This window comes from Rissa tridactyla, chromosome 3 (genome assembly GCF_028500815.1).
Source record: "Rissa tridactyla isolate bRisTri1 chromosome 3, bRisTri1.patW.cur.20221130, whole genome shotgun sequence".
Classification (NCBI taxonomy): Eukaryota; Metazoa; Chordata; class Aves; order Charadriiformes; family Laridae; genus Rissa; species Rissa tridactyla.
In genome coordinates this window covers 32,968,457-32,986,405 of record NC_071468.1, presented here as the reverse complement: position 1 = coordinate 32,986,405, position 17,949 = coordinate 32,968,457, and the positions used below count along the sequence as shown (strand labels likewise).

General features: G+C 42.5%; 1 protein-coding gene across 5 annotated transcripts in view; it reads left to right on the top strand.

Annotated features, from left to right (window-relative positions):
* DAAM2 (dishevelled associated activator of morphogenesis 2) overlaps positions 1 to 17,949 on the top strand; it is a 217,256-nt gene that overhangs the window by 164,443 nt on the left and 34,864 nt on the right. For 4 of the 5 annotated variants that reach the window (XR_008465346.1, XM_054194894.1, XM_054194895.1 and 1 more), the window contains 3 exons: positions 7,037 to 7,144; positions 9,980 to 10,012; positions 13,497 to 13,603. Coding sequence is in view for 4 of the 5 variants with exons in the window: in XM_054194894.1 (XP_054050869.1) it covers positions 7,037 to 7,144; positions 9,980 to 10,012; positions 13,497 to 13,603 (248 nt within the window). In the remaining variant the exon portion in view is untranslated. The remainder of the gene's footprint in view (positions 1 to 7,036; positions 7,145 to 9,979; positions 10,013 to 13,496; positions 13,604 to 17,949) is intronic. The other variant, XM_054194896.1, reaches the window with a different exon arrangement.

The window sequence follows — 17,949 nt, the reverse complement described above, 5'->3', positions numbered from 1 at the left end:
AAGGACGAGGATTTATTTTCCTTTGCAGAACATGGGACTTAGTGCTCTGAAGAAACGAAATAATAACTAATATATGTATATGTATGAACGTATATGAAAAAGAGAGAGTCACAGGTGTTTCTGTTTAGCGTACAGTAACTGTAGGCTTATCCTGCCCTCTGGTTAGGAGTGAAGGCAGCTGTGCTAATAAAATTGAAGACCTGGGTGGTGAGGTGGGTAAAAGATGCTATTTTGAGGAAGGCAGAATAGTTGTAAAAAGGGGCATAAGAGGGTGCGGGCCTCATTTTGGGGTGTTTGCCAGTGTTAGTGTTTTGACCTAGTAAGGTCTCTGCAAAACTGCAGAGGTTGTGGTGCAGACACAGGTGGCTTGCCTTGTTAGTTGGGGTGCACTTTGTTATGGAATTATTTAATTCTGCTGACAGCTGGAGGAGGCAATATGTTTTGGCCATCTTCGTTAGTTATCCCAGATTCCCTGCTTCAGTACTGGGCACTGTCTTTCTGTTCACATGGATATGAATCCTCTGAATACAACGTCACAGGTTGGTTGGATGGCCTCATCTTGCCTTTTGTTACCATTGCAGCAATTCTGTGGTGTTATCCTGAACTGTCAAAGTAGCCGTACATGAATGAATGAAGACTCACAACAAGCATACTGGCTGGGAGCAGCATATCTTGAGTTTTTGAGCATGGGAAACTGAGGCCTGAAAGTGTGCACAGTATTATTGTGGTTTGTGGTAGTGTTTAACTTCCAGTTCACGTGAATACAAGTTTTCCCTACAAAAAATTTTTGAGGGAAAATACATCTGACACCATGTGTATGTTTTTCTATTTTAAAAGACCAGTCTAGCTAGCGAAGAGCACAGGCGTGTCTGCAGCACGCAACACAGCAAGGTGCAGTGACACAGTGTTGGAAACAGAGCTGTACACAAATTTAGGGCTGGAGCCAGGTCAAATATGTTATTCAGCTCTTCGGTATCTCTGCATACTGTTTAGACCATCCTTCTCAAAGCAGTTAGTACAGAGTCTCTCTCCTAAGCTTTCTTAAGTGTGAAGATGATGCCAGGACTGAGGCAGCCCACATGAGAGCCAACCCCTTTCTATGCATGCAGCCTGCCACAAGGGAGTGAGAGAAAGCCAACTTTGCCCGACAGGAGTGTGGACAGGGCTGGCTGAGGGATTTGGCTGCAATATACTTTGTCAGTAGCAGAATCAAGGCTGTTCTGCAGGGCAATTCATATGACACCTTTTTTTTCCCAATGCTGATATTGTCCTTGGAAGGAAAGGACTGAGCTGTTGCGTGTTAGGACAATGATCAAATGTATTAAAACTCTTAGCAGTTGACAATAACAGATTGTCCGCAGTTCTCATGGGCACCACGAAAAAAGGTTTGACTGTGAAGTATTCGTGCTCCAACACGAATTCGTATACTCCAACAACCCGCTAATTTCCTTTGAGAATTAAAGATTTTGTACTAGCTTTGATGTGAGCTGACAATCAGTGGCAAAGCCATTTAGATGCATGGATGGGCTGAGTCCTGGTGAAACCCTTCCACACCACAGCTTCATTCATACAGCACTGTAGCATTGTCTGTGAATTCCATTCATACAGCACTACAGTAGTGCTGATGCCAAGGATCTCTGTTTTTTAAGAAAAAGATATTGCAATGTAACCACTGTAATGTCCTGGAAAGATTCCTTTCTTTGTTTCTGGACAGCAAGTGGAGTTTGCTCTCCCACTCTGAATTTTACACAACTCCCAAGGTCAAACAGGGACCAGATATTTATGGTTAATCCGAATGATGGACTAATTTGAAGTGCGCTGGAAGTATGGATTAATGTAATTACCTCTTTAATAACTTCAAATCAATATGTTTATATTTATCAGAGTAAATCAAGCCAACCTTCCACTACGCTGCTTGTTATCTCATGGCTGGAGAAGCAGCTTCCCATTAAGAGTCAGGCTGGTAATGATTCTAGTCAATGATCTGGAAGTGGCTTTCTTTAGCCAGCCCTAAAATAGACCGAAGTGAAATTGTCTCAGAAGAAAGGTATTTGTTCTACATACCGCATATGGTTTAAAAAAACCCCAAACAACACAACACCAACACCCCGCCCCCAAAAAAAGAGATCACATAAACAGAAAATGTTCAATTTGACACTGATTTTATTTTTTTTTAAATGTTTCTGTAATGTAATTGATGATTCTGATTTTGAGAACATTCTTCCAAAAAGCAGCCTGAGGATCATGGCAAACAATGATGCAGGGCTGCCGCCAGAGATTCAAAATTAATGGAAAGATTTCTACAAAATCTCAGTGTGAAGCTATTCATAATAGCCTTGGTGGTGCCTAGTCCTACAGTGAGATAAAACAGCTGTCTCAATTAACAAACATGCCAGAAATACAATTTGCTCAAAGTGGATTTTTCTTACACTGAGGAAAGGATCTGGTATCAAGAGAGAAATCTTAAAAATGCACTCTGTTCATATCCCTTATTCAGATTGATAATGGAATTATGAATCTACTTGTTAGATAATGAATTGGCTGCATGTTTGCAGTCAAAGAGTTGCGGTCAACAGCTCAATGTCCAAGTGGTGACCATTGACGAGTGGCTTTCCTCAGGGGTCAGCATTGGGACCAGCACAGTTTAACATCTTTCTTGGTGATATGGACAGTGGGATTGAGTACACTCTCATACCAAGCTGAGTGGTGCGGTCGACATGCTGGAGGGAAGGAATACCGTCAGAGGGACCTGGTCAGGCTTGAGAGGTGGGCCCGTGCAAACCTCATGGATTTCAACAAGGCCAAGTGCAAGGTCCTGCAGGTGGGTCATGGCAATCCCAAGCACGAATACAGGCTGGGTGGAAAATGGATTGAGAACGGCCCTGAGGAGAAGGACTTGGGGGTGTTGGTTGATGGGAAGCTCAGCATGAGCAAGTGTATGCTTGCAGCCCAGAAAGCCAACCGTATCCTGGGCTGCATCAAAAGAAGAGTGTCCAGAAGGTTGAGGGAGCTGATTCTGCCCCTCTACTCTGCTCTCATGAGACCCCACCTGGAGTACTGCGTCCAGCTCTGGGGCCCCCAACATAAGAAGGACGTAGACCTGTTGGAGCGAGTCCAGAGGAGGGCCAGGAAGATGAGCAGAGGGCTGAGCACCTCTCTATGAAGACAGGCTGAGAGAGCTGGGGCTGTTCAGCCTGGAGAAGAGAAGGCTCCGGGGAGGCCTTCCAGTACTTACAGGGGACCTACAGGAAAGATGGGGAGGGACTCTTTATCAGGGAGTGTAGTGATAGGAGTAGGTGTAATGGTTTTAAACTGAATAAAGGTAGATTTAGATTAGATATTAGGAAGAAATTCTTTACTGTGAGGGTGGTGAGGCACTGGAACAGGTTGCCCAGAGTTGTTGTGGGTGCCCCATCCCTGGAGGTGTTCGAGGCCAGTTTCGACGGGGCTTTGAGTAACCTGGTCTAGTGGGAGGTGTCCCTCCCCATGGCAGGGGGGTTGGACTTAGGTGATCTTTAAAGGCCACTTCCAAACCAAACCATTCTATGATTCTATGAATTAAAATTTCAAGTTGCTTCACAAATAAGCAGCATTGCCTGCTCCAGTATTCACTGGACACTCATAGTTTCTATCATTTCTCTGGGCCTGCAGGACAACTGAAAGGCTTTCCCAAAGTACTGTAAGTTTTCACTCCTGCTGCGAGGTTATTGAGGCACAATGGACTTTTGTGGCTTGCAGAGTATCACTATTTATCTTTCAGGGTAAATAAAATCATCTGTTAGAGGAAGTACAGGGCAGCTTGATATGATTTGTAGCTCCATGGAACACTCTTATTCTTGGTACACTTGGTACACTCTTATTCTTAGTCTTGGTAGATCTCTTGGCAAATTGGACTTCATTACAAAGGGGGAATGACGTAACTGCAGCTGCAAGCAAATTGTTAAATGCAACACACCAAAAACTGAGCTTGATGGAGTAAATGTCCTGCCAATACTTGTTCTGGTAATAAGATGTTTCCTTACCAAGTATGTCCTACCATTTTGGTAGAGGATGCTGGGAAACGTAGTTCACAGAATTTGCTTTTCAAAGGGGGCTAAAACTTTGCAAAGCAGAGGAACCACAGATCTTGGAAGATTTGTAGAATGAATAAATGAATGAATGAAGAAATAAATAAATATGGGGAGAAAAGCATGTTACAGATGAAGTGACCTCTCTTTTTTCCTTTTCTTTTTTTTTTTTTTTTACGGAGAGAGAAAAAAGTAAAGAAGAAATAAAGAATTTACTTTATTTTTAAATTCTTATTTATAGACAATAAATATTTTTTATGGTGCTGAGGGAATCATTTATCATAGCAACCACATTATGCAAGCCTGTTTCTCTTAAAATGTGCAATCTCTCTGGCTGATGACAAGGAACTATCAGCCAGTTAATCCATAATGGAGTAGCAAGAACTCAGTGTACGAAATTATCTGGCAGCAACATGAAAGTTTTCAAGGGCAGAGCTTAGGGTAGAAACAGAAGGGAGAGCCCCATTGCAAGTGTATTGTGTAACAAAGGTTGTTTATACCTCTGCCTGCCTCGTTTTTTCTTTGACTGGATTAGCACTTTTGGTACTAAAATGGGGTTGCTTGGGTCAAAGGTCTATTTGTGCACACCATTGCAATGGGTGTTGCTTTGGAATTTGTCTTTCCGCTACAACTAGCGTACAAGCCATCCTGTACAGGACGGGATTCAAACTGGGTCTTAAAATGGATCTGAATTGAAATGAGAATCATTCACACTTCCTTAGGTTGTTTTTCTGGGAAAGTATGGATGAGAACTACTCTCTGCAATCCCTTTGTAAGTCTCAGAACTGCCTGTTCTGGCACCTCTGCAATTCATTTGGACTAGCCTGTTCTGAAGCACATTTTCACTGTTCTTGGCCTTTGTGGGGAAACTTCATTCCTGTGGGAGCTTTGTCAGCAGGACAGGTAGATGGGCAAGACTGTCATGAGTAGCTGTCTCTTGAGTCACATGCAGGCTTCTGCCAAATGCAGCATTAGAGCTTTTTGGCATCCTCGGGGCTCTATCCCAATGATGATTCTAAGGACTGTCCACTGGCGCCTGTCAAGAAATATTCTTCCATTTCAGTGTTTGATGGGACAATCTGAAACAGTGAGGAACTGCTCTGCCGTTCAAATACATCCCTCAGGATTTATAATTCAAGGTTTATAAAGCCAGCCTGGAAATTGAATGAGAATGAACACTCTGCCTGGATGCTTCTGGCTAAGACTGGCAGTGGACTCCAGGGTTAGGATAAAATGAAAATTAACTTTGTCTCCTATTCCTTTGGCTGAGGTGAGCCTCCTGAACTCGTTTGTCATGTTACAGTCACAGGGTCATGATGTTTTTCCTGCTATGGAAAGAAGAGCCACCCCGATTGCAAGGAACTATACAATGATATTGGTGAGCTTGTTCAGGGATAGGTGCCGCTCCCATCTAGTATATGCTCTCACTATAAATTGCGCTGCAGACACCCTTCCTTGCCCTCAGGCACTCACAGGCTGCCTCTGGAGGGAGGGTGTTGGTTTTCCTCCACAGTGTCTGCCCTGCCAGGAATTTCCTCCAGAACACTTCACACTTTTATTTCCCCTCATTTCATCCTCCCATCAGGTGTTTTTCCTTGCTCCTTGAGCCTTGTGGCTTAGCACATTTCCCTCATTCCTTTGATGACTGTGAATGGGAAGTAGAGCCTGTTCCTAATTAGTTCTGATAATGAAGTGTTAACACACTTTGCTGTGTAGGTACAGGTCAGGTACTTCGGAGCTGTAGCCTGTGTGAGGGTTTCATTGCTTTTCCTTGCTGTTCCTGGCTTTCCCTGCATCAGTATTCTGCTGGCTCTTCATCTCCTGGGGTTTGCTTAGGTTTCTTTACAATCCCTTCTGTCCACTTCCTTTTTCTTTTAATCAACACCTTCCTTATTTTTCCAGTTAATAAAGTACAATAAATGCATGCTTCATTAACTAAATGAACTGGAAGATAGTGTTGTCAGCTGTGAAGAGAAAGTTTTCCTTTTCTGAATGGGTAATTGCCCAAAGCTGGTCCCACACAACATGCACTTTAACAGTCAGTAGGAAGGAGAAGGTAGTTCAGTCTTCGTGTCCTCTTTGCCAGCGAGGCCATCTGTCCTGAAAAAGTCATCAGGAGACCCCAAAGCCTTCTCCTAGTTTAGGATGACTGCTGATTAGCTAATTCATGTACTACACAAGAGCTTATTTGGTCCAGGGTTGGTGGACAGCAAAGTTGGAGGAGTCTGTGCCTGCTTCCCTCCAAGCTAATGATCTGCCAAACAGCTAGGATCCTTGGCATTCGGGATAATGTATCACCCAGGTTGTGAACACTTCCAGTTGGTGTGGATGGTGCTCTTTCAGAAATCTGGGTATGGTTTGTTTCTATTTGAGTCAACAAAGAACTCATGTAGGCAGGGGAGATCAATTAGGCTTCAAAGACTCAGAGCCTCAAAAGTAAAATAAAAAAAAATAATCTTAAACTACTTTCACAGACAGGCAGAATGAAAACCACACACCCTTTGGGGTTTGCAACAGAACCTGGCAAAACTTGCAGAAGGGAAGATGTGTCTGGGGTTTGTCATGCATCAGTGCCCTTCCTAAGCTTTTTCCTCATGATGGTAACACTTCTTTCAGCATGACCACAATCATTGTGTTAGACAGATGGCCACTCTTGAAAGAAAACGTACTGTGGGATCATAGATATTGCTTGAGATGCGGTCTGCGAGTCTTGGAATGTACCCTTTCATCAGATGGTTGCTGCGATGAAAAATACAAAATACTCAGTATGTTTAAAAAAAAACAAAGAAACCCCCAAAGCTATTTTTTTTCTCCTTTGACTCTTGAAACAAAGTGTGCCCTCTAAAATGACAGCAGTAGTACATAGGAATATGGCCAGTGAGCAGGAGAGAATGATCTGTCCAAATGTGATTGGGTGTTTTTAGCTAAAAGCTTTTGCTATCTTATTAAAATATGACCTTTTCTTTCAGGAGAGGATCCATGGCACAATCTGGAATGAGATCGATGATTTAAAGGCATTCAAGGTGCTGGATCTAGAAGATTTTGAAAAGATGTTCTCTGCATATCAGAGACACCAGGTAGGGTGAACTCTTCTACACCTTGTCTTCCCTGCATTTCTGGAGGAGGAAAGAACACATGACAGTGATCTGGGCCCTTGTCCACCTGCAGTCAGGCTGCATCCTTTGCTGCTCTGCCACTGTTCAAAAAATCACAAGACCAAAAGAAGTGGGGAGGACATACAGGGCAGAGTATAACCTTCTGTTATCAACATAGTTCATGCTAATGGTCAACTCTCAAAGACAACAGCTCCCAGCAGGTAATGCTTTATTTGATCTGAACGGCCACTGGCTTCCAAAAGCTCCTGAGCTTTACATTCATGCTTGATATCCATCTTTCTATTTCTCCCATTCATCCAGACAAAAAGTCTGTACTTGTTTGAGTACTGAGAAAGGTGACTGAATTAGCTATCTTTTGCTTTGTCTATTTTTCTTGAACAGACAACTGACCCAACTGGCTAGGTGACAAAAACTGCCTGAATTACAGATTATAACACAAACAGCATACTTTAAAAGCAGCCATTTATTAGAATGTCTTTTTTCCCTCCTCTTTTTCTTGGAAAGCAAGTCACCTTCAATCTGTCTGTCTCCACTAAATGAGATTTAGCAGGGGAGAGATTGTACTTGCACTCCCTGAACTCCCCCAGCTTTCCTTTGCTTTTGGAATATGTTTGGAGAAATTCTATCTTTTGTACTCTGCAGAATTGGATCATTGCTCTGGAGTTTTAGGAAAAGACACAGACGTGATTGCCATAAGCAGCCTTTATGATTAAGCCTTATAGTGATAATGATTACTTCATTGTCATTATGATTAACTTATTCAGTACCTTGAAATTAACAAACCAACCCCTTGTCTTTGGACTTTCCACCTGTTCCCTCCTCTCTCTTGTTTTCCTATCTAATCCAATAGACATAATGAATAACTCTTCTGATTTACTAGCTCACAGCCACCTAGATAAGCATCCCAACTTGAACTGTGGAGAATGTGATATTACCCATTGCATGATGAGATGTCATTTGTCATTCTGCTCCTGCAAATAGCTGTTGCTGTTTCAGTGGGTCCCTCTCTCTTTCTGTGAATCCCATTCCTTGAAACAAGAAATTAGTTCATAAATGGGAAGAAAGGCATGTAAAACTTCAGTGCTGTTGCAAGGTTGGATTTAGACCCCGTGCCAAAAGCTGAGCTATGATGGGGAGCTCCCAGTTGTCTTACAAGTAGCCTGACTGTCTGACTGTCATCTGTGCACATAAGTAGCCATTGCAGCATCAAGGTGCCATTCCAATGTTTCAGGTGCAAACATTGCAGCTTCCTCACTAGGAATAACCTTGCAAAGGCTTGCCTCCTTTGGGCTCCAAAATCCAAAGTCAAAGCTGTCCTGGTCTGCCGACTCTCAGTTAGAATCATAATATTTATGGCTGTGTTACCAACCACTGAAAAGCAGCCTGGCCTATTCAGCCATAAACTAACCTGACCCTTACCCCTGCCCACTGGAATGGAGCCATCATCGCAGAGTGACCTCCATGGGTCTTGGAACAGTTCTCTCCCATCCTCATTAAACACACTTCATGACAGTGGCTCCAGACACTAGAGTATCATTTATGTAAGCTACTTATATTTTTGTGTGGTTAGGAGCATTGCTGCCCCTCCAACTTTCATTGAAGGTTTTGTGTTGGTTTTTTCCCATTAAATATGCCATTGTTATTACTATACGTGATACTTTCTTTTTCATCCATACTCACTCCAGTGTGAACTGGATTCCAGTCAACAAGTCCTCATCAAATTTCTTTTTTTTTTTTTTTTTTTTAAAAGACCAGGCAACCAAAATTGCTTTTGAATCAAAATCTTATGAGAACTTTTCCAGTTGATTCACACTTAGTCTTTTCTCCTCTTTTATTTTTGGAAATACTCCACTCTGGCCAAGTACGTGTTTACACTGGGTTTGTGACTTTTAAACTTCATCCAAATGTCTGTAAAGAAAAATGTCAGTGCAAAGACCTGCTCCTTTGCATCTGAAATGTTGAATGAGTACAGATAAAGACATTTCTTTCTTTGCTGTTATTAACATGATCTTCATATTTTTTCCAGTTTCATTTACATTAAACATTTTTTCTTTCTTCTTCATTTTTTTAATGACAAAGGGTCTCTTCTCCTCTCTCAAGTCCCGTGTGTCATTTTTGGTGGCTATGAGGAAAAGCAGAATTGTCCAGTGTAAGAATGCTGGACCAAGAATTCCTACACTTGTCTTTTGACCTTGCTCCAGTCTTGTGTAATGTTGAACTTTTGATTCAGTGTATCTGGTGTTTTCCTCGAGTATGGAATATTTTGTGAAATGGTTGGAGTCTGTCACCCAGTAGTGCTGCAAGGCTGCTGTGGTGGTGAAGGAGTGCTTTCAAAATACTTGGCTGTAAGTTGCTAAAGGGTATAATATGCCGTTGAAACAAGTTGTTACTAATAATGGCAATCTGTGCCTGTGCCTCAGGAGAGGAGAACTGACCCTCAAGTTTTAACCTTGGAAGTTCTTTCAGTAAGGCTACGGACTAGATTTGTAAAGGTATTTAAGCGTTATCCTAGTTAATGCTTCAAGACCTAAGAGATTTATGCTTTGGAGACTGAATTTATTCTATTCAGAAAAGACCTAGAACTCTTAGTTCCCCAACATCTACTGATTTAAAATATGCAAAGGAATGCTGAAATACCTTTGAACCATCTGGGCCAGTATTACTTGCTAAGCATTTTATTCTCTTAGAAAACAGTGTGTGTCTAAATTCAGCTGCCTTGTTAAACTTGATATCTTTCTCTGTGACTAATTTTTGGCATGTTTCCTTCTTCATTATTTGTGGCTGCTGCCTGCATAGGACCTGCTAACTAACCCCTCCTCCTGTAAGCAGGTGAGTATCATTGTCTGCCTCCTGATCCTCTCGCAGTGTGTGGCAAGGTGAAGTCCTGCACCGTGCCATTATGGGGTCATGACTCATCTCATGCTACTCTTTTATATGCCCTTGCACCTCTGCGTTCTGGGTGGGGAAGGTGGCACAAAAAACTCCTTTAGCTGTATTAGCTCTGCAATAGGAACTAGTGCCTATTCTTTACTTAGCTGTAACCTTACTGTGTTTTCTACTGGTGTGCCTTTTTTGATGATCCTGAGGAAAAAGACCAGGGACAAAGTAAAATGCACACGTGAACTCTCCTTAACCAAAGCAATACTCTCTCTAGTGGAGAAGAAAAGGGACTTACTTTCAGGGAGCCTTCACTCCCACTGTTCCCACCTGTGGTCCATGTGCTTTGGACAGTACTGAAGACTCCAGATGTATTGCAACTTGACACGGACTTTCTGATAAAGAAAATCTTTTTTTTTCTGTAGAACCAGAAGGCACTTTGGTTGGGCAAAAGGATTTGTGCCAGCTGAGGAGAAAAAGGATTAGACTGAAGGAAAGCCTACTTCATTTCAGACTGCTGAAACCCTTACATAGTTCAGGGAAAGACTGAAATGGTGTTTAGAAGAAGTAGAGATATCAGACTGCCCACATGTTTTCAAACTGGCTACCTCTCAGTTTGTCCATACTCTTAAGCGAAATTCTTGGCAACACGTTTGAGAAGAGCGATGCTCTCAGAAGGCGGTTGTTCAGATGTCCTCACAAGTGTCTCTGGTGGCACCATGAGTGCTCAGGGAACTGTATTTGGAAAGTCTGGTCAGGACCTCTGCGCCACTGGGTGAGGCTAATACATGGCTCTGGGCCATTTATTGGTCCATCATGGCAGTGCACATCATGAAACATGTCAATGTGGTAGAAATAGTTCCCTAAAGTATTTATAATTACTAGAACCCTAGGGTGCTGCCGTGGTACCAGACCACAAGTTCTGCGGCTAAGCAAAATCAAACTGCACTGAAATTTCAGTTGATTTTTGAATTTGCAATTCAAATCTCAAATCTGAAATACTCTTTGAAGCACATGATGTTATCCCAGATGGAAAGTTGGTAAAGAATGGTGGGGTAAAACTTAAGGATCTTGTGCGTCAGCTTGACAACAGCTCCAACTATTCTTGCTTTGTGTGTTTGGCCTATCTCACAAAAGCTAGTCACTAGCTCCTCTTTTTCTATGTCTAAGAAAATGCAGGTAGTCCATATACAATCTGTTTTCCTACAGCTAAGCTTGCGATCTGGCTTCAGTAAAACCTGAGTCTTTATCTGCTTTTGCTTACAACGACTCCAAGTATCTATAAATGTCTCTCTCTGTAATATGAGTTGAGGAGAATATATTTTTAGATGAGACTAGCCCAGTCCTTATGACCGAGGAGTGGGCCACGTCTGAATAGTTCAAGTTGTTCATCTGTGTTGAACCTTTCAGGCTGGGGAATTGGAAATGGGATGGAGACTATTATACCAATCCCTGCTGCACAGCTTTAGGGGAAGCCATCTAAACCTCCACCCCACACACAGTCAAACCCTGAAACAATTTGTTTTTCTCCTTGGGATGGGTGCTGGTTAACACTAACCAGGTGTGCTTGTCTGCAAACATTAGCTGGTGAGAGACAGTGAAGCTTTTAAGCCAAACACACAGGCCAACAAGTACCTTTCGTACCTTCAACAGCTGCTTGTCTCCCCATTCCCCCATCTTCCTCCCCACAAACTGAGGAAACTCAGGAAAACTTTGACATCTCTACGTGCCAGATTATACTGGGTTTGCCCTGCTTTTTGGTATTGTTAGTTATTCTCTCAGAAATAATGAACTTGCCCAATGCCTAATTTTCCTTTTTTTTTGGAAACACTATTTGATGGATCAAGTAACATTGCAATTTTTTTTCTGCCAAGCAGGACACTTTGGGCACATCCAGCACAACTATTGTGTGCGTGTCTTCAGCTGGTGCATTGTACCTGCTTATAAATGACACTTAGCAGTGGTGGTGGCTCACTGCAGCACATACAGATGTGGTTGTAGGAATCCTTTATATATCCAGGAGCAACAGCTCATGTAACGACAATCAGCTCATTGTAGCTGATTGTACCAAGAACTCAAATGACAACTAGAAGCATGAATCTATGATTTACATTTAACTCTCACATATTTGGGTGTCAGAATCTCTTTGAGTGGATTAGTCATGCTGATATAAGTAAGCCCTGAGCTGCAGAACCTTGAGTCCTGGGACTGAATTCTGGGAAACACCACTGTATGCTTGCCATGATCTTACATCTTTCCTTGGGTGTCTCCTGTTGAGCACTCTCAGCGACAGGATACCGCAGTAGATGGACACTTTGATCTGACTCGGCATGCGTGCTGTTATGTCCTAAGAAAGAAGTCACGTTGCTAATCTGATGGCTGCGTTCAAAGTTGGATTATATTGGTAAATCTCAAAATCTCAAGGCATGACAATATGGATATCATGGAAGGGCATTATTGAAGAGGTTCCAGCAGCAGTTAGCTGGAAAAATAAAAACTGTCTGGTTTCCAATTCCCTCTTCTCTGTTGGTAACTAGAGAGCTATTATCCAGGATTAACATCTTTTATCATTACCTTTACTTCCTGTTAAGGAACGGTGTTAGAAGATACTCAAAGTAACTACAGAAAGCCAGTCTCTATAAGTGAAACAAATCTCATGGCTGTGGTGTGTCGGCAGGACAAGGAGACAGAGACTTCTGGATTGTCAGACTGAGTTTGCAAATAGTTTCTTTCTGTGTTCTGTGACAAACATTTTGGACGGGGATTTTCCAGGCTTTTTCCAGGTGATAAGTTTGGCAATGGGGATATACAGAGAACTTTGAAAAAGGGTGGTTTCTGTAGGATTAAAGGTATTAATTAATTTAAAAAAGAGAGGGTAGTTCAGATGTAGATGTTGACCATTTAGTAAGATATATTTAGTAAGATAAGTGTCATCTTGCCCTACTGTTTGCATCTCTCATATAATACATATTGGACTGGTCCAGTGGCAGCGTTAAGAGATGACGGAAGGATTTTTCCTGATTGTGCTGCAGCCTTTCAAGAATGCTGTGTAACCCCTGCAGGACGTATTTGCTGAAGGATATGCTGTGACACCAGTGGACATTACCATAATATGTGTGATTTCCCTGTCATGCGAGTTTTGCACAGTAACGTAATGATAATAATAACATAACTGTTGGTAGAGCAAGTCCAATAGGTCAGAATCAGGTCCAGTATTTGGAATGAAAGATGATCCTGTAGGTGGTAATGAGTGACTTCTGTTTGTCTAGTAATACAGGACTTATATACATGTTTTCTGCCCTTCCTTTTCTCACCGTGTGGGTGGATTTTCCCAGATTGGGATGGGTTTTGTTCATTACAGTCAGCTAAGTCTGTTAGTCTTGGGTGAGAAACATGATACTGATTGTTTTCCCCTTCCCTTTTGAATTATATGCAGAAAGAGATGGGTTCAACAGAAGACCTTTACCTCTCCACACGAAAGGTGAAAGAGCTCTCTGTGATTGACGGCCGGAGGGCCCAGAATTGTGTCATTCTCCTTTCCAAGTAAGTGTGCTAAGCCTTAGCTCACACGGTATCCTTTGGTCAATGTAGAGGCAAGAGGGGATGGAATTAAACAACGGGCATGTTTCTTTTCTCACCTAGACCTGCTGTCTAATACCAGCAGAGCTTCAGAGAAACCCTTCTTGCAGTATCATAAAAGCAGTCTCTCTGAAGTGTTAGCTCACTTAATAAACATATGCACTGCATTAAAAAGATACACATAGACCCCAAGATGTATCTGAAGACTCATCACCAGAAAACTATCAGTACTGATAGGTAGGTGAAAGCAGCTCATTGGCAGTGCTTGCACTTCACTCTAACGATGTGTTGCCCATGTTCTGTGTGTGTCATTTGTCTCTGTTCTGTGTGTGTTTTTTTTTCTAAATGTCACTCTGAGCCTCTCCCTGGAATACAGCAGAGCTGAGAGCGGTGTTCATCTTTGTTATATTTCATGCTTGGTGAAAAGAGTGATTAACGTAAAAAGAGATATTCAAGAATTAGGTCTTGTATTTGTAAATCAGGCTTTGGAAACGAAGAGTTGCCTTTACATGCTCCTGCAATGACTTTAATGCCTTCAAATGCTGTGACATCAGGTCCCTTTATATGCTTTTCATGCCTTTCTACCAACATGAGTGCTGGGCTGGGTGTCTGTCACTAAACATCAAATTTGTGCAGACACTGATCCACCTGAGAAAGTTGCCTTTCCACCAGCGGAGGGATAGCAGGACTAGAGACAGATCCTAGGAAAGCTGTGGCAGTACCAAGCAATAAAACTGTTTCATTGATCAGTAGAAAATGTGGGTTCATGTGGATGTGATTGCTTGTCCGCTCTAGCAAACTAACAGTTAAAAGCAAAGTTGCGGCCAGACCACCAGGACTGGAGTGAGTTCTTTCCATTGCTTAGTGAAACCCACGGAGACTCTCATTATGCTACTTATGTGGCATTAGCCTCCATGTCAGCAGGACCCCCACCATCCAAACCAGCAATGAGGGAAGGCTTACATTTCTCTCTCTGCAGCAGTTGCCAACGCATGCCTTTGCTGGTGTTGGCAGCTGACTGCAGGCTGGGGCAGAGGAATGGGGAGGCACAGGGGCAACAGGATTTTCATGCTGTTTGACAGACCTGCTAAAGTGTGTCTGGGGTTCAGATTAACTCATGTAAGCACGTGGAACATTTCCTAGAAGTGGTAACTTAGTGTGTGCAGGTGGCTGGGCTGAGGAGGATCCAGGAAGGTGGTCCATGACTTGGTATGACACTTGATATTTATTTCCAAAAATCTTCTATCTCCAAAGAAAAAGCAGTGTGGATGGCAGCAGTACGAGTTTTTCACCATTCACCTCTTCCGCCATGCAAGTCTGGTCCATTCTTACCTGAGAGAAATCCTCTCTAAATGGTGAGAGAGAAAGGACAGTCTCTTGGTTTGTCTTCCCATCTGCTGCCTCCAGCAAAGTGGCATTGAAGCATGAACCTTGCACTTCAGGGTACGCAGCGTGTGTTCGCTTCAGGTGTGCCATGAAGCCAGTTCACCCCAAGCTAGTCTGGACTCAAAACAGAGGTGAAAAGCTTTGTTTTGTGACTGTCAACTTCTCCACTAGGAAATACCCTGATCTTACTGTTAGCAGGCCTGACATGAGTGACAGAGATTTGGAGATTGAACTCGCTGTCCCTAAGAAGCCTGAAGTTTGCTTTGTGCCCTGTTGACTTTGCTGTGCTACGCCATGGGAAACACCAGTCATCAGGGCTATCACTGGCTTAGATCATTTAATGTTTGTAACAGTGTTACACTCTATATCTTACAGCTTGGCCCAAAATTGCTATTCCTCCAGAAACTTCCCTTTTAAAGGCAACTAGAAAAGCAAAAATCTTTGGGAACTAACATGGCACCTCCACATTCATGCCTTTTTCTGCTCTTTGTGCTTATATGGTTCTATTCTTAAAGACAGCAATTGTGAGGATTGGCTGCAGACAATAATTGAGAGGTTTACGACCCCTTTGCAGTTTTTGTTCGTTTCCCCATTTCTTCCTCATTTAGGTTAAACCCTGATGGAGAGACACTCCTAGCTAAATCATCCCTGACTGCTGCCATGCCCGTGCTGCTCCTGCAGCGCACCTTACACATGTGTGTGTGTGGGGGGTGCACACACGTGCAATGAGAGGGGATTTAAAACTGGTGACAAACAAAGAGGGTTTGTGCAACCCTGAGCTTCAGCCCCAGCTTTCAGGTTGCTACAGTATCTGCCAACAGCTGTTTCCAATTGATTCTTACTGTGCATATATCCCTGTAGTTTATTCCCCCTTTGTTTACACTAAACTGTCGTGTCCTTTAAAGTAAAATAGCTGCATGGGTTGGGTTTTCTTTCCCTCCACTACTCAAATGTTTTTGTTTTACTAACACTGTGTTAAAAGGGGTCAGGCAGAGCTCATATTTCATATGGTCCAACAAGCCAAAACCTAGCTAGAGTGAGAAATAGATGTCTCTTGCTTTCTTTTGCAAAGAGACTGGAGCATGGTAGACTGAAAAGAGATGACAATTGAATTGCCAGCTGATTTTTGCAGACAGTTAACAGATTCGTAAGCCTTCTTCCCCGTTCTCATCTCTATTTTAATAAAAAAGCTCTATTTCCACTACTTGATAGCAGCATCTTTCAGTTTTCCTGAAGTGGAAGGATGTAGTTGTCCTTGTTTAATGGAATCTGATGGATCCAAAACAAAGCTCTGTCCCATAGGCCAACTGTAAAGGTTTGAATAGGCACAAGATCAGTTTATCTCACAGTATTTCCAGTAGGCCATAATTCAACCAGGACCTGTCTGTCTGTGGTGAGTCCAGGCACCCACCAGCTTCAAATCTGGCTTTCTTAATGGTGTTTTCAACATACAGTTATTTCTGTCACACTGGAAATCTGCTATCCCTCATGAATTTCCTGATGTCTTCAGTTTCCACCAGGCTGGAGATTTACTGTCAGGCTTGTGTGGTCTGGAAGAGTCACCCCAGATCCCTGTGTTTCTCTGCTTTCACTCAGCAGCTGGAAATTTCTCTGACCTCTCTCATGAGTATGGCTTCTCTCTGCCTCCATTACTTTAGCAACAGGTATTTTTGCTGCTCTAGTGTTTTTTGTTGTACCATATCTTTAGATGTTCTTTAATTTAATGTAGAACGTTAAATGGTCCTTGTAGAACATGCCTAAGATATGTATCTCTTACGGTCTTTCTCTGTGAAATGCCCTGGAGAGGTCTAGTTCTATGAGACCCATTGCTCAGAAGAAGGCTGAACATATACTTGTGGAACTTTTTTGTGCAAGATATTTTGCATGAATTCCAGCGAAATAATTATGTCAGTGTTCTACTGAGATATGTTTGTTATTCTTGTGGCTCAGCTGGCCAGCAGTAAACCTCTCAAGAGGTTCAAACAGTGTGAGTGCTAGCAAAATGCCATAAAACCAGTAGTAGCAGAAGGCAGAATCCAACTACACAGAAATAGTCTTAAATGTGACTATGACAGTAGCTAGATACTAGCAGGCAGCTTCACGAAATGTTTGTGGATTTCGCGATTGTCGAATCAAATGTCTATCAATAAGGGAGAAGAAAGGGGACTTGTGCAGAATTTCCAACCAGAATACTAGAGAGACCAAGTATTTTTCTCACATAGCTGTGCCTCCTCAGTGCTTCTAAATCCTTTCAGTTCAGACATTAAGAGGACAAGCTATTCAGCCAGTGTCAGTCTCCGTGTACTGCTCTGCTGTGCCCTCAGTTCCCATGTGCCTTTCTGCCATGTGACAGTAGAGCGTTCACCGTTATTTCAAGGTAAATTCCAAGCAATATGATATTTTGGGGTACAGATAATATCTTGATACAGAAACAGCTCATCGGACTCAGAAGTTCAGTTCCTCAGTGTGCTGTCTTGAAAAATACTAGGCAATAAACAGTGTCTCCTGGGTTCGTGGAGACCTTTACTGTTTTTAAGTTAAGGTCCACAATAAATGGCTTTAACTGCTATTCTGAGGATGATAAACCCCAAGGTTAAACTGAGCGTTAAACGGTCAGTGCCATCCTGTCTTAGATCACAACTAGGAACCAGTAGGTAGGGTTGTGATAAAAGATGAACCACTGCGTCATCAATATGTCACTGTAATTTGGGAATTACCAAGTTTGGCCCTGCTTTGCTCTGCTTGGCTTAGAAAGACAGCCATCTCCAGATCCTTTGTGGTAGGAAACTGAGGATATTTGGATGCAAAGTAGTTTGTCCACTCATGCACTTTTGTGGAAGGAAGAAAAGAAAAGCCTAATTCTTTATGCACTTGGCAGAATACTTTCACAGTGAAGTGCTGAAAAGTCACTGGTGGATTTTTTC